This window comes from Poecilia formosa, unplaced genomic scaffold (assembly GCF_000485575.1).
Source record: "Poecilia formosa unplaced genomic scaffold, Poecilia_formosa-5.1.2 Scaffold35, whole genome shotgun sequence".
NCBI classification, from domain to species: Eukaryota; Metazoa; Chordata; class Actinopteri; order Cyprinodontiformes; family Poeciliidae; genus Poecilia; species Poecilia formosa.
In genome coordinates, this window is record NW_006799974.1 from 1,021,042 (window position 1) to 1,036,500 (window position 15,459).

The 15,459-nt window shown below is 39.6% G+C and overlaps 1 protein-coding gene and 1 long non-coding RNA gene across 9 annotated transcripts in view; one reads left to right on the forward strand and one right to left on the reverse strand.

Moving 5' to 3' along the window:
- Nucleotides 1-15,459, forward strand: part of LOC107836018 (uncharacterized) — a 577,303-nt gene that overhangs the window by 346,011 nt on the left and 215,833 nt on the right. The window lies entirely within an intron of this gene.
- The window catches only part of LOC103136852 (protocadherin-1-like), a 211,408-nt gene that overhangs the window by 92,664 nt on the left and 103,285 nt on the right, over nucleotides 1-15,459 (reverse strand). Inside the window, exons 4-5 of one of the 8 annotated variants that reach the window (XM_016670577.1) lie at nucleotides 6,798-7,006; nucleotides 6,390-6,714 (exon numbers count right to left, since the gene is read on the reverse strand). The exons of 6 other annotated variants lie outside the window; for them this stretch is intronic. In XM_016670577.1, coding sequence (XP_016526063.1) covers nucleotides 6,809-7,006 — 198 coding nt within the window. In that variant the 3' untranslated portion in view covers nucleotides 6,390-6,714; nucleotides 6,798-6,808. Of the gene's footprint in view, nucleotides 1-6,389; nucleotides 6,715-6,797; nucleotides 7,007-15,459 lie in introns of those variants that run through there. One more of the 8 variants, XM_016670578.1, reaches the window with a different exon arrangement.

Here is a 15,459-nt window from a genome sequence, read left to right on the forward strand (position 1 = left end):
GATAGATAGATAGATAGATAGATAGATAGATAGATAGATAGATAGATAGATAGATAGATAGATAGATAGATAGATAGATATGTATATAGTTGTAATAGTTGTATGATGGAGGTTGTATGGATGAAAATATTTTCCGGCTTGAGATAATACACAGACAACAGTAATCTCTCGTTACAACCAAATTATGCAGAGTACCATCTCGAAATATACAGGATGCAACAATCTCAGACTGGTTTCTTGAACATGACAATGACTTTGCTGCAACATGAGTGGCCTTTATGGTCACAATTTTAATTACTTTATCATCTTAATATGGAACAAGAGCTCTTAAAAATCTAAAATTGTACTGTCTACAACAATGTGGAAACAAGCACGTAAATTAATCTTGCACAGAGTTCACCACTAGGAACTATAATTGAATGTCCTTTGAGATCTCAGACATCATGAGAAACGTTTATGCCTCAGAGATTGATTAATCCCCTTGGACTCATCAGTTACTCAAAAAAGCAATCTCAACAGAGTCAACTTCTGTGTTGTACAACGCAACAAAACATTGTTCTAGCTAGTGAAATGTCCCAAAATCGCTATCTTTATCCTTTGTTCTGACATTTGAACTTAAATTTCCAACTGTAGTCAGTAAATTTAAGTTTGTATTGCTAGGATTGCTTAAGACATTTTTTGCTCTAAAACGACAAAACGTTACAGCCACCATTGGAGGCAACAATGTTCCCAAAGCCGGTCACTGATCTGAATGGCTCTGGTGACTGTCAGGTTGGTATGAATGAGAAGAATCACATCTTTTTCAAAATCACCCACCCAGTGGAACAGCTACTAGCTGCAAAAGCCTACAGACTGGTAACCCACTCACTGATAAGTCAGCCAATACTCACATCCTTGCGCCAATATCATCTGTTTACCAAGAAAGGTCTAAATAAAGCCTGACCAAAAATGTTTAGGAGCAGGTTTATTTCACCATGTAAACCAGAGCAGTTATAGATGCCAAAGTCAATACAATAAGCTAATGTCCCTTTCAACTGATAGGCTGCTTTACTTCTTTCTTTCACCTAATTTTACATATTACACAAGTAAAAATCAGTAGCTTCCTACTTTATCAGTAGCATGCAAACAACTGGTAAAACACAACAAGTTATTTTTGCAAAAGAATATTGATTTTCATACCAAACAGCTGAGTTTGGAGTTTAGCGTGTCTTTGTTGTAAAATGCAGCATAGCCCTCCCTAACAGGTTCATTGCCACAGATTTGAATACGTTTTCAAAAAATATTTTCCTAATGAATTCTGAAATCAAGTAATTGGCCCGATAATTAGTGGGGCAGCTGAATAAGTCACCTGAGGTAACATTGTACCTGTATTGAGTCTGAAAAATCAAAAAGATTTGTTGGCAACAAATTATTGTTAGAATCAATTCTTTGTTAGCCAAGGCTAGAGCCTGTTCACTGAAATAGGTGAACAAATACAAAAATATTAGTCTGACAATTATTATATATAAACATCAGCGTTAGCACACTAATGCTAGCCTTAGCATTACCTTTTCTTGGTTCACTGAAGGTCTTTCTACACTTCACAGCAGGATCAGAAAAAATTGTGTTTTCTCTCCCAGTTTTGCCAGAACAAACTAAACTCTATGTTCCTGAAGGTTATTCACACATATTGTGATCAGAATGTTTGTCTTACATGCTGTCGCAAACAATGAAGTGGTTTTGCACCAGTAAGAAAGACATAAGAAGTCTTCCTGGAAGTTTGCACTTTAGTTCTTGTGAAGAAAGAATTTTCTTCTTCTTCTTCTTGCAGCCTTGGGCAAAATAAAATAAAATAACAATGTCTTTGTACTTGCTATTGTATCGGCCTTTTAGTTGAAACACATCATGCTCTATTTTCATATATATACAGTGCATCCAGAAAGTATTTACAGTACTTCAGCTTTCCCACATGTCAAAGTCTTTTCCAAACTGTATTAAAATAATTGTTTCTCTCAAAATTCTACATGCACATACCCCCCATTATGACAATGCAAAAAAGAAAAAAAACATTGGAGTGTTGATTATTTTTTTTCTATAGATAATTTCTTCCCAAAGACACCAAACAAGTCCATCAGTCAGATCATTCTGTCAGCATTTAGTCTTTTCAGAAATTGAACTGTTGGTGTATATGCCCACCAGTTTAATGTAAAAATATTTAATCTAAAGGGAAAGTGACTAAAATGCAGATTCAGAACAACAACAAAAGGGTAAAATGTGCTAACTTTAAGTCCTCCTAAATGTAGAACATGCAGTGAGCTATAACAATACAAACACAATATATTTATACTTAATCAGAGAAATGTTCAACACAAGTGGCCCCCTGGTGAGTTTAAAGCACTAACTGCAAGTTGCCCTATTATTCCCCTGTTATTTATAACATTTCACTCTCATATACAAATGAGAAGTGATAACCTGGTCCGTAGCTATAAAAGTATTTAATGTAAACTATAGTGTAAAAGAATATCCAGTGTGTGTTTTAGTCATTTGAGTGACTGTTCATGGTCAAACACACACTTTCTTTCATTTCTTGTGTGTCTTTCTGTGGGTGGAGGGTAACTGTTTGACTTCTGCCTTTGATGGTTTTGTAATTAAAACACAATTAGCCTCCCTGTAGCGCCGCGGGGATGCTCGACACCATTCACACTTACACAAGCACACTTTGTGCAAAGACAAAAAGAGCTGCCAAGAAAAGTGTCCTAATTCAAAGGCACACAATACACGGTCAAACACTTCAGATGTGCACAAACACAATGGACGGGCCAGCGCTACTGAAGAGCAACATCACCGGGTCGATCACTATGGCAACTGGGTGGCGTCAGAACCAGAAAAAACAGCAAGTCAACTCCCAGAGTGTAAACACACAACCTCTCAGCTTCATCTATGCATTTTATTAATCTGTCTGCGTCTCAATAAAGCCACTTTCAATAAGTTATACAAGTGTAGAAGGTGATCAACCTCTGCATTCTGAATTTCAACCACCACATTTATGCATTTATGCATGCATAAATGCATAAATGTGGTATGTGATAACATACACTGTATCGCACTGTTCATATATTTATATATACATCATTTCCCAGCTGGGATCAATAGAGTTTGTGTCTGTCTATAAGTCATGCTTCTTTTTTTGTTGTTTTTATTAACATGGAAACAGTAGCTTCTAGGACTCAGGGTCTCCTGATGCTTTATCACCTGCATTCCAAAACAGTTTGAGCATTTCAGCTGAACCTGGAAGGATTTAAAAATACCTGGTTTGTCTCAGTGTGCAGCTGAAAACTGCAATATTAGTGTCAAAGTGATGGAAAATGTGCAAAACTAAAACCACAATGGAGCTCCCCCTTAACCTATGCAGACACATTGTACTGCCAAGGCATCAAAGGCCCAGATCCCTGATGCTTCAGGCGACAGGCGTCTTCTGCAGGTGAACAGGTTCAAACACTCAGATATAACTGGACTCTGAGCACTCTCACTTCCTGTCTTCCCTCCCCGAAGAATGTGGAAGAGCTCAGAAAGGTCAGTTTGTATTTCTGTACTGGCACAGAACCAGATGTGTTACATAAAGGAGGGGGTTTGTTCCACTTTTTCTACCAACTTTGCGAGGCAGGAAAGAGTTACAAGGCGTGATTTAGTTCTGGATTTCCCATTGTTGAACTGTGTTTGCTTCAGCAGATCTAACTCCTCATAATAATTAATGAAGCATAACCGATAATTGAACTTTTTTGCCTGAGCTAACAGTCAATTTTTCTGATCAAAATATTTTGTTGTCTATATAAGTCACAGACTGCCACTAGAAGATTCCAGTAGAGGGCAGTGCAGCAAACATATAGTAATATGGAGAATAAATTGTCCCTGTTACATGTTTTAATTTTTCTTTTTTTTAAAGTCATGTCAAACCATTGTTTTGTTGTTGTTGTTCTTTTTCCATTTCATTTAGATATCCAACACTGGCTTGCACACTTCCTCTAAGATTGACTTTGTAGTTGCATATCACCAGCTTTGATCCAGGGCATATGAACAGATGCTTTAGAAATGTTTCCCTAAATCAAGTGTCCACCCTTCTGTTCTTATCCAAAGTCTTAAGTAACGTCTGGAGAAAGCTTATTTCCATGACTCCCTCTTTTGGTCCACACCACAGCTTATGACCACAGGACTGAGTTGGAAACGGATTAATTGGTAAACTGAAAACGTCATGTAATCCACTGTTATGGCTGCAACCTTCCTCTCCTATTATATACCAACTTTCTACCAGCATTTCAATTCTTTCACTTGTGACAGAAACTCGGCCCTGACAAGAAGCTGTATCTAAGTATTTTCTCTTCAAACTTGGAGCAGCCAACTATCATTCTTCATACTCTAGGGCAATATCATCTGCAAAAGGTAGCATGCAAGTAGCGCATCAAGTTTGAGGACAAGATGGGTCTGTGCTGCCTAACAGGAGCAATGACAAAGAGATAATCATGATAGTAGTTTTAGTATCATGCCACACTGGTGTATAAAATAACAAAATCACTGAAAAAATTGAAAAAGAAAATTCTGCAGTGTTCAAATTCTAAGGTAGGACTTAGAAGTAATAATAATAATAATTATTATCACTATACGATTACGAAAAAAAAATGTTAGTGAAGCAGACAAATTAATAATTTCGGCTGACATACAAGACTCCCAATGAGGAGGCACATGAGGGAAGGGCTACATGGCTGAGTTGCTAGAAGAAAGCTGTTACGCTGCCAACGCCACAGAGCAGCTTAATTATGGTAGACAAAACAACCAATAAGATTTCTGGAACAAAGTTGTTTGGAGTTGAGGGGCCAAAAGTGGATATTATGGCCACAACCTTTAACACTGCAGAAGGAGAGAAATCTGCAAGCACTATGAAATAAAAGTATTTCTACAGTGAAACCATGATCTGGATTGTTGATGTTTGGCATTAATGTGTGATCAACAGAGGCACAGGGATCGACATCGATAACAAGATGGTAAAATAATAGCCAACATGGCAATGATCCAAAACGTAAGACCAAGTCGACCTGTCATTTTCTAAAACAGGAGGAAGTGAAAATCCCGGAGTGCTCTTTGTCTCTTGAACTTTGTGTGATCGAGTCACTTTGGTGAGATCTCAAACATTCGGGTTGCACAACTAATCCCAAGAATCATCTACAAATTACAAAAGATTTTGAGGCGTCATCAGTGCTAAAGAGGAAATGGGTGGCAAAGAAAAACTAGGCAATGTAAACTTCAGATTAGAGCAATTTGGTTGATTTCTATTGTCATTTTTATTTTCAAAACACACAGACACAGAAGTACACACACACAGAACGTGGCCAATTGGCCAGGTTATATAAACCCGTGAGCACAACTTTATATACAAGATGTTTTTAGCAAAAGACAGGAATGTGCTTTCTTGTTGACGATTTAAGAATTCCCGAGTAAAGGCAACAATAAAAGAAGAACAACTTTCTGTTTCTAAATATTGGGCTGCGACGCCTGCCCGGGATTTTGTGACGGTCTTCTTCTCGATCAGGTGTGTTTGGGAGAGCAAAGTGTGCCAGGTTGAGTTATTAATAACCCGCCGCTGCCTCTAACTTTCTCCGTTCAGTTTGCTGAGTGAGTATTAAGAAATAAATCACTTCTGTATTTACGGAGCAAGGCGTCTGGATCTCTCTCCCGCCTGTCTGACACCTCCACCGCCCAAACAGAACAGACAACCTCCCACCCTCTCTTGTTTGTTGCCCTTTTTGTACTGATTGCGTTTGCGTGTTTGCTGGAAATAGAAGTGCCTCCTCAGCATGTTGAACTAAGAGAAAGTGGAGCAGATCAGAGGGGAGGGAAAAAAAAAAAAGAAAGACCAACCAACATCGAGTGCAACCTCTACCTCAGTCTACACCCTGCCGCTATCCTTTAGCTGAACACCATGTCCTCGTCCTCCAGATGGCCGCACTGTGGATGAATAAATGGTTGCAGTATTTCTGACCAGCTATGCTGTTCTCTTCTGCCCTACTTTGTGTCAAACATCAGCCCGAAACACAAGGGAGGTTCCCAGAGAGGGTTGGGATTAATTAATGAACTTTTGTTATTTTTATGACTTTTTTGATGTGAACTGAAGCATCATTAACAATAAAGGGATCCAAAATAGGAAGAAGGAAGAAGAGTGACACCATAATAAAAAGCACTATTATGAAACGTGAAAAATAGGGAAATATTACAGGCATTTAGCAATTTATTAAAATGGACAAACCTATTGTATATGTTAGTGGTCATCAATACAACAGACCTTTAGATTTAAAACACACAGTCAAACAGAATGTTAATATTCGAACGAACATGACCAAAACTCATTAAAATAATGTGTAAAATGAACTTTGAATCACCGTGTGGACCTTATTTTACATTAGAAAATACTTTGAACCTTTATTGCAACCTTTTTGCCGTGGTGATATTTTTATTTATATTTGCCCCATTTTCTGCTGTTAGCATTCCTCCCACCCTCCAAACTGTATATAAAGAGCTGGAGAGAGTTTGTGGTAATGGCAATGAAGGTCAGTAATTAAGAATTCAAGGGAAAATGCTTCATCACGGCCTCTCTCTTATGCAGGAAAACTGTTAATGCTGCACTTTGTCGGAAGTTCCCCCCCCCCATTTGCTAAACAGCTTCTCCACTGACGAATGCTCAGCCGTCTGCAGGTAAAACGCACATGTGCACTTATGTAAAACAAGAGAGGCATGATGAGCCATTTTTCCTTGAATCTGTAGTAACTGACCTTGATTACCATCACGGGGAGAGGCAACAGCGAGGCCATGGATCTATCGTTAAATCCATCATGCAGAAAGTAGGAATTAAAGCAGATGAGGATAAGAGGAGAGGAAGAGGAGCAGCGGGGGGAAGAGGAAGCTGGAGGAGCAGGACGAAGGTGGGTTGAGGCTGATAAGAAGTCCAGGTCGGTTCCTCTTCCTCTTGCAGCTCAAACTCCTGCAGGAGGTGATAGAGGAAGAGGAGGAGGCGCGTTCAGTGGGCCACATTGTTCAGAGATGATTAAAAACCAGTGAGAGGAGGAACGCAGGACGCCTCGCTGGGTGTTTGTCAGCCGAGACACGGAGAGGAAGATAACCAAGTGTGTGCATGCGTGCGTGTGTGTGGAAGTGTGAATGTGTGTGTGAGAGATCCTCATTACCTCCCTCTGTGGGAGATAAGAGTGTGTGAGGCTGCATTGTGCATGCTTATAAAAGTCTGTCCTTATCAAGTATGCATGCGCACACACACTCCTAAAACTACACACACTTATTATCACATGTTCACACAGACGCATGCGCGCATTCGGACCACAAGATGAACGGCTGCCAGCAATAATTCGACACAAATCTGTTGAATCCCAGCAAAGAATGAAGGATGAGCTGAAAATCTGGAAAAAATAAAAATAAAAAATGACCGGGAGGTGCGAATATCAACATGTATGAAACATTTTGGTGCACTGACCCTTCAGGTCGACGCGGTAATTTTCTTAAAGTATTCCTGGTCCCCAAAAAAAAAGAAAAGAAAAAAAAAGGTGATGGAGTCTGAGCAACATCCTTAAGAAGCACGGCGACTCTCTGCCTTAAAAGCAGCATGGCGACATTATAAATTATTCAACACTTTGTCCAAATCCATCTCAAGTGTCGGATTAACCCCCCCAGGGCACAAACTTGTTGTCGAGCCCCCACTCTTCCTCACAATATGTGTCATTTTTTATTATATCCCTCTGGCAGCGACGGACCAACCACTGCTCAACGGTGACTCACGACGGATGAATCCAAATTTCCATGTATCGGGTAATATTTTGATTATGTGACAGTAAATCGAATGCTGAGGGGCATTTAAAATGTTAATCAGGCAAACAAAATGCATTTACATCATCCTTCAGTTGGGCTCCAGGAAAACAGTGTCGGAGTAAAGCTGGCTCTCAGGAGAAAGTTTCTGGGTTGTACAAGTCATTTTACACACTCTGGCTTAATTTATAGCTAAAAGAAAGATCAAGATAAATATGGATTACAGAACTTTGTCATGAATTTGAATCCGTTTATTCATTCCTAGAATCCTGCTTGGCAGAGGTTGGGTCACGGAAGTAACACGTCGATGAAAGTAGGACAAATGGCTCTCCTAAGAGACGCCACCTCTTCCTGAACTGCATGGCTTTCTCCAGCTAATAAATATATATGGTCCATCCTACAAGTTCAGGTTTCTCCCCTGGATCTTCTCCTTTAGTGGAAAGTATCAAGATAACCTCAATTGAGAGATGTCCCAAAGAGACGCCCCATTCACCTGCACTGAATCCTTTTGATTAAGAGCCAGTGACTTTACAAGGGCTTGGACACCCTACGGTGGAAACCAGTTTCAGGTCCTCGTATCATTATTTGGTTTGTGAACAGAAGCCAAAGAAGTATATCAGGACACAATTTAATTATCCAGTAAATATTTCATTTTTATTTTGTATATGGTCAATAAAAGTTCTCAGACAAACAAACCAAAACCTTTTGGAAAGAAATTTCAAGAAATCTTTGAGGAAAAGAGTCTTTGCATGATCCTGAGGGATGAAGTTGTTACGCAGAGTTTCTATGAGAATTCATGCAGCTGCAGCAGCCAAACAAATCCACAGCGCCGCCGTTTCTATTCTTGAAGGTTGTGAGTTCGATGCCGCAGAGGGGCGCCAGCACTTTGAGAAATGGCCTGCTGTGCCGATCTGAGCAGCTTTGTAAGTTCTCTGTATGCGTTTACTGCTGCATGTAAGTTACACAGGAACAGGAGCAGAACATGTGCACACAGCTTACGCAGGCTGACTGAAAAGATGGAGAACTCAGAAATTTAAAGGGAAAAGCTTTCAAATCTGTGCTGTTATCGTGGACTTTTATTACAGGAAGAAAATAAACTACTTATCACTGAGTTAAGCATCCCATTGTTGGAAAAAAAATAAACTTAGAATGTATTTCGATGGAATGGGAAGCACTTAATTTTACGTTGCCCTGTTGTCAAGGTTCCTGTCTGTGACAGAATGTTGCCACTATATTTTCTTTGCAATGCACCAGAAAACTGAAGGACACACCACTAAGGAAGTTTTCAGAGCGGAAACAGCATTGCTCACTTCTCTCTCTCCTTCAAAGCAGCAACAACTTGATTCCCTTTTCTAGCACCTCCGGGCTGCAGAGCACCGCTGGTCTCATCATTTGCAACCCTGACTGTTTATGATTCTGTAGAAAAGCTTATGGGCATTTATAAAACTCAAGTAAACACCTCCACGGGCAGTTTATCACTCAGATAAAATGCTAAAAGCTCGGACTGATAGAGTCCGATTGCTGATAATGGCCATTGATCGTGGAGCTGCAGAGGCAGCGAAGCAGCGCACAAACAGCAGCTTTGTGTTTCCATGTAAAGTTCCCACATGAATCCAAATGAAGGCACTGCAGCAGGGAAATGAGTTTCCATCAGCTCAGGCAGAAAAAAAAAAAACCCTATGCAAAATACACTATGGATGCACTGTGGATGTGTGTGTGTGTGTGTGTGTGTGTGTGTGTGTGCGTGCGCGTGTTTGGTTTGAGATAAGCACAGAGTTTCACCTCAGAGTTACGACGATGGGAAAGAGAGAAAAATATTTGTTTCCACAGCAGCTCTTTTTCCCCATTTTTTATTTTTTATTTTTATTTTTTTTGCTTTGGCTGACTCGGTTCCAGAAACAAAACTCAACTCAGTTGACAAAAACACTTCAATGAGCCACATTGTTGCACTCAGAGACATGTTCCATTATCATCACAGGGACAAACATTTTGGGTTTTAGTGGTTTTTTTTGGCTAAACACCTCTCGCCTCATGCTGCTGCCTCTCACAATCACCAGTCCTCCAGAATGAACGGACCACAGAAGGTGTTCTCCAACTTCTTGTTTCTGTGGTAGGAGTTTTATGTGGCTGAACTTCATGTAGCACAAAAAAGACAAGAAATACCAAATATTGGGAAGCCTGTTAAAGCACTGAAAACCTAACCGATTCTCATTTGTGTGCTTGTTGACATTAATAGGAAAAAAATGCTATATTATTTTAATGTTACTTGGAAAAAAAACTGTGCTTTACAAGTCAGCAAAAACTGTTAAAAACATAAGAAAGTTGAAAAGTCTGATCATTTGTTTAGCTTCTTATTTACCTCCAACTATCCAAATCTTGCACAGAACATGACTAAACTTTGCTTCGAGAACAAAATATGCCGCAAACATTATTACACAGCATTAAATCAGAAAAGCAGAGTATATGTAAAATGCAAATGGAAATTAAACAACCAATAATTACTCTCACCGAAGCTGAGACTGTACTCATTGTGTCACCATCCCTGCCTTTTAGGCTGCAACACATTCTAAATAAAGAGGCATCTGGTGAGCGATTAAGCAAGAGACAAAGCAAAGGATAAATGATTTTATGGTTTTTGAGCTGTTTTCTTTGAATAACAAAAGGGACATAGGATATTAGGTCTTAGACATTTCATAGATGTTGCTAAAACCTTCTCAAAGAAAGATTTGAAATAATTTGCATATCTGTAAGTCTACAATACAGAATATCACTACGCCATTCAATGAAGCTGGAGGGTTTTTATGAAGCAATTCCACTGTTGACCGATGCGATCTATGATTCTGCATCAAGAATAATCAATTATCAACAGCTGATAGAACTGAAAGAACTCCTTTGGGAAACTATGCTGCTGTTAAAACAATTTAAGTGTGGCGAATGAATTTAACATATTTGCAGGAAGAATGGGGCAGAATTATAACTGAAATTACTGATGGATTTTTATCCTTAATCCCTGAAGGTCTCTTGTGTTGGGAGGGGAATATAAGTATTGTCTATTTGTGCAGCCTGAAATGCAGAAATGGAGGGATAAAAACAAATCAGGCAAAATTTCATGTCTTGACCAAATAGCTTTGCTTTGTACGGGACAGACAGGTCGTCGAGTCTTGATTTAGCTGAAAAACTCTCCATAACAACAATAAAAACACTTACTTGACTTTGTGTTTTTATACTGCAAACAAAGAAGTCATGAAGTGAGGAAGGCCAACAGAAATGCGTCGATCAAGATCACGCCGCTACCGCCTTTCAACCTTCTCTGATTTGAAAATTTTGTAGCTGCACAGACAACATCCACGAGACGATGCTTGTTCTCTGTCTCTGTGCAACAGAAACGAGCGAGTATCGCTGAATCTGTCGCCCAGCATCAGTCTTCCTCACATCAACTCCCTCAAAGCAGGTCAGCTGACTTTCTCTCATGTGGTTCCAAGAGTTTACCCGCACGCTTGCATTCCTCCTCGCTGAAGGTGTGTGTGTGTGTGTGTATATGTGTGTTATCAGTGAGGCAGTAAATCTAGTGTTGCACGTGAATACATAAGTTTGGAGCACCTACACCTCCAGCATCGCACGCAAGTCACATCCTCTGGTAAACAGCTTTTAGAGTAGGATTCACACACACACACGCACGCACGCACGCACACACACACACAATCAACAAAGTAAATGTTTTGACGTGTATATTATTTATATATATATGTATATATAGATGTAGATATATAGATAGATATAGATATATAGATGTAGATATAGATATATATTCAAAGCTGACACTGACAGAAACCCTGTACTTTGAGATGCTCAGCTGAGCGAAATGAACTTGAATAAATCTGCTGCTGCTGGCATTTTTCACTCTGCCGCCTCGCTGATCCATCGCGGGTCTCTCAAACTCTGAGATCAGTGAACACAGTTCCAACGGGTAGCAAACAGACAGGAAAACAACACGCAACACACTCAGAGAAATCCACCACCCCTCCCTCTTCAACTGACCATAGGGTTTGTTTGCAGCATTTTTTGTTTGTGTGTGCATTTCTTACTTGCTGATGTGTTGGATCTGCCACTCAAGCATTTGGCTTGCATATACAGATTCGAAAGACTTTTCACAAATGTTTTGTAAGAGACTATCGTTGGTCTGCAAACAATAAAATGTCCAGATTTAGATGAAGGTTGCCAAAAAGTTTTCCCAGCTTTTCGTGGAATAAACACAACAGTCCTGGTTATTGTACATTCACTTTCAAATTACGTGTTTTACTTACCAGGGCATAATAACAACTGGCTCCTGACAAAGTTTTCATTTTAAACTTAACTCGTAACACCCTTTTCAAACTTTCTAAAGTCTCCAGATCTAAAATGAGAAAGATCATCCACAAGTGGAAAATATTTAAAACATTCTCCAGCCTCCCCAGGATTTGACATCCCTGGAAATTTAGGCCAAAGTCAGACCTTGCAATGCTCAGATACATGACAGATAACCCAAGAGCTCCAGCAAACACTCCGCAGGCCTCACTTTGCATATCGGACGTTTGGGTTCACAATAAGGTACTTGGAAAAAAGTTGGATTGAAGTAGGAAGCTTTTTCTAGCTGAAAAGATACAGCAGCACCACTTCAGCTGGCAAAGCTGCATCTGAACAACACAGTAGTTTTCTGGGACAATGTCCTTCGGATAAAGCAGGTCACAGCAGAGATGTTTGGCCATAATGTTCAACTGCATATCTGGAGAAAACCAACCATAAGTCTCAGGCACGATGGAAGAGATATGATGATTTGGACCCAATTTTGCAGTAAATTAGATAATCTTTCGAATTTTAGGTGACAACAAGAATGATTTCCAATGTGCAGCACAACAAATCCACAAAATTCATGTGTTTGTTTTGTGTAGGCAGAGCATACATTTTGACAGTGTGCAGATGGATCCGAGGCTGGATCTTTGAAAAGCTTTCTCTCTGTTCAAATGTGTTTACATAATCATAACTCCATGTGTCATTGCCGGGTTCCCCTTGCGCTGCTGTGTTTACGTTTGTGTGTCTTGTCATTTACCAGAAGTTTCACAAAAAAGCCAAGAAAACTTTGGAGACAGAGGAGTGATGGAGAGGTATCCAGCTGACAGCTTCTGGTATGTTAATCCCTGAGAACGCCTCCCACCCTCCCTGCATCCCCCCACTTAGGAACGCTGCAGCAGGTTATAATTGGCTCCAGGATAAAGTGAGGGAGGATGAAAGAATGAGAGAAAGGTGGAGTGATAAAACAGGCGAGAAGGGAGAGATGAGCGTGTGGGAAATGTGGTTTTGATTCGCCCGGCTACAGTCCAGCTTCAACACAAAGAAAAGCCAGACGAGAAACTATGATTTCGAAGTGAAGTTCTGGCATCTGCTGCAGAAATCTGTCTTATTTTCTCCAAGCCTCAGTTCAAAATAATAAACTCTAACTACCGGTTTGATAAAAGAGGCGTCTCGTGAAGTCGACCAAATCCAGGGGGCAAAAATGTGTGACCTCAGGCAGAATCTCTTCCAGCATTTTTTAAACCTCAAGGATCTCAAAATATAAATGGTTCTGTTATTACAGTACCACCGGGAAAGGTTTGGTGTTTAATCCTGTCTGACATTTAAAGACAAGAGAATTTCGGTTGAGCAACAGTTGCAGGTCAGGTCTGATTCATATGAAAGTTGGGCAATAAGTTAAACTCTGAAAAACCACTGAGGTTACAGTCCTTTAAAAATTCAGTTGTGTTTAAAATAATTCCTTCTTTGGTTTGGAAAACTCAGTTTCTAATTTTATGAGGTAATTTAGGGATTCCTGTCACTCTTTAGCATCCACTGAAGCATTGAAAGACAGAGTGAAAAGTTCAATGAAAGAAACCATTGAGGTTCTCTTGATTTTCCTAAAATTGCGTTGAGGTTTTCTGTGTTATCTTTAACTCTCCTCTTCATCTTGCTTCGGCAACTCTATGGACACTTTATAAATGATAAGAAATAGGATCTGAAAAGGTAAAGATCAGTCAGAGTTCAGCGGAAAAGACTAAATGTGCTCATAGAAACTCCCTCCCCTTCCACATTATCTGGCTTGATGTCAGTGACAATTTTCACCTGAAAGTAAAAGGAAACAAAACTTTTATGTTGTTCAATACGACTTTTCACCTCATACTTTTTAGAGAGATTACTTTCGGTCTGGTCTCGCCTTTTATATCTTCGGATCTGAGTGTAACATTTGCGGATTTTACACCAGCTGTAAAAATCAGTGTGGGTTTTATCAGGAACATGTGGATCAAAGGAATGTTTTTTTTTGTTGTTACTTTTCTTCCATTCTTCCCTTTCCTCCTGGGAATGTCTTAGGGAAAAAAAAAAAAAAAAACGAAAAAGCGAATACACACAGCCATTCTTTAAACTCATGTGTCTCCTTCAGTCTTCCACCTCCACGCTCTCTCTCTCTCTCCTTCTCTCCACTGTCATACGTGAGGGTCATAAATCACATCAGCTCTGAGGATGGCTGTCTGCAGCTCAGTTGTTTTAGAGGGATCTCTTACAGCACCATGTGTGCGCAGGTACGCCTGAAGAGGTAGCAGCCCGTGTGCACGTGTGTTTCTATACAAGTCCATTTGTGAGAGCAGTAAAAATAGTTGCATGCCAGTGGAGGCCAGGTCGATTGTCTAGAAACAATAGTGGGAAGTTGACAGAGCGCTGCAGCACGCAGTGTTTAGTGAAAGAGAGAAGCCTCTGCTGTGGGAATAAATGACATCTAAACAAAGACAAAGAGAGTCCGACTAAAACAGGAAGGAAAACCTGTTGCAAACAAAATGGCAGAGAAAACAAGGCACCACTGATTTGGATTAGTTTTTTTTAACTGATCAGACAGAAGATTTCTAAGAATCATGTTGGAAACTTTAATTATCACTTAGCAGATTTTACCTTGGATTTGTCAAATATTTTAAACGATATCTATCTTTTAAAATGCTACAGAGAATCAGAAATGCATCGAGACTTCCTTTTCGTGGATCATGTTTGGGCATCAAATCAACTTAGAGTTAAGAAAACATTCCAGCCTTACGCCAGACCCTGTAGCCCAAGTCATACCCTTCATAGACATAAAGGAAAAAAATGGGAATGTGAGTGAAAGTTTTTACCAAAAAATATATAAATCAGCAAAAAGGTTCAGTGTTCTCAATCTTGATGTACTGGATGAAAGGTGAAAAATCTTCAAAGATCAAGAGAAAAAGTACAGTAACCTTCAAACAGTTTTCTTCAATATGAACTGAAAAGGCTTTTCAGTTCATATTGGGCCGAAATGTCTTCAAAGAACAGGAGTTGCATTATAGTACCTCTGATGGTCATGTAAGAATGTATACCAACATAGTTTTTGCTGTTCAGAAAATGGCTTATAATTTAAATTTTTCTGATTTGTTCATCAGACTTCCTCAGAACGGAGCCACAAATTTCTCTGTAACAGTTGCATTAGTGTTGAGGTTCAGCAAAGAATGTTTTTCAAAGTGGATCTTGAGAAACTTTGCAAATCGATTATCGCAGACACAATTTGTTTCCATTTGTGAAGTTAGATAGCACTGGAACTTCAAAGAGACA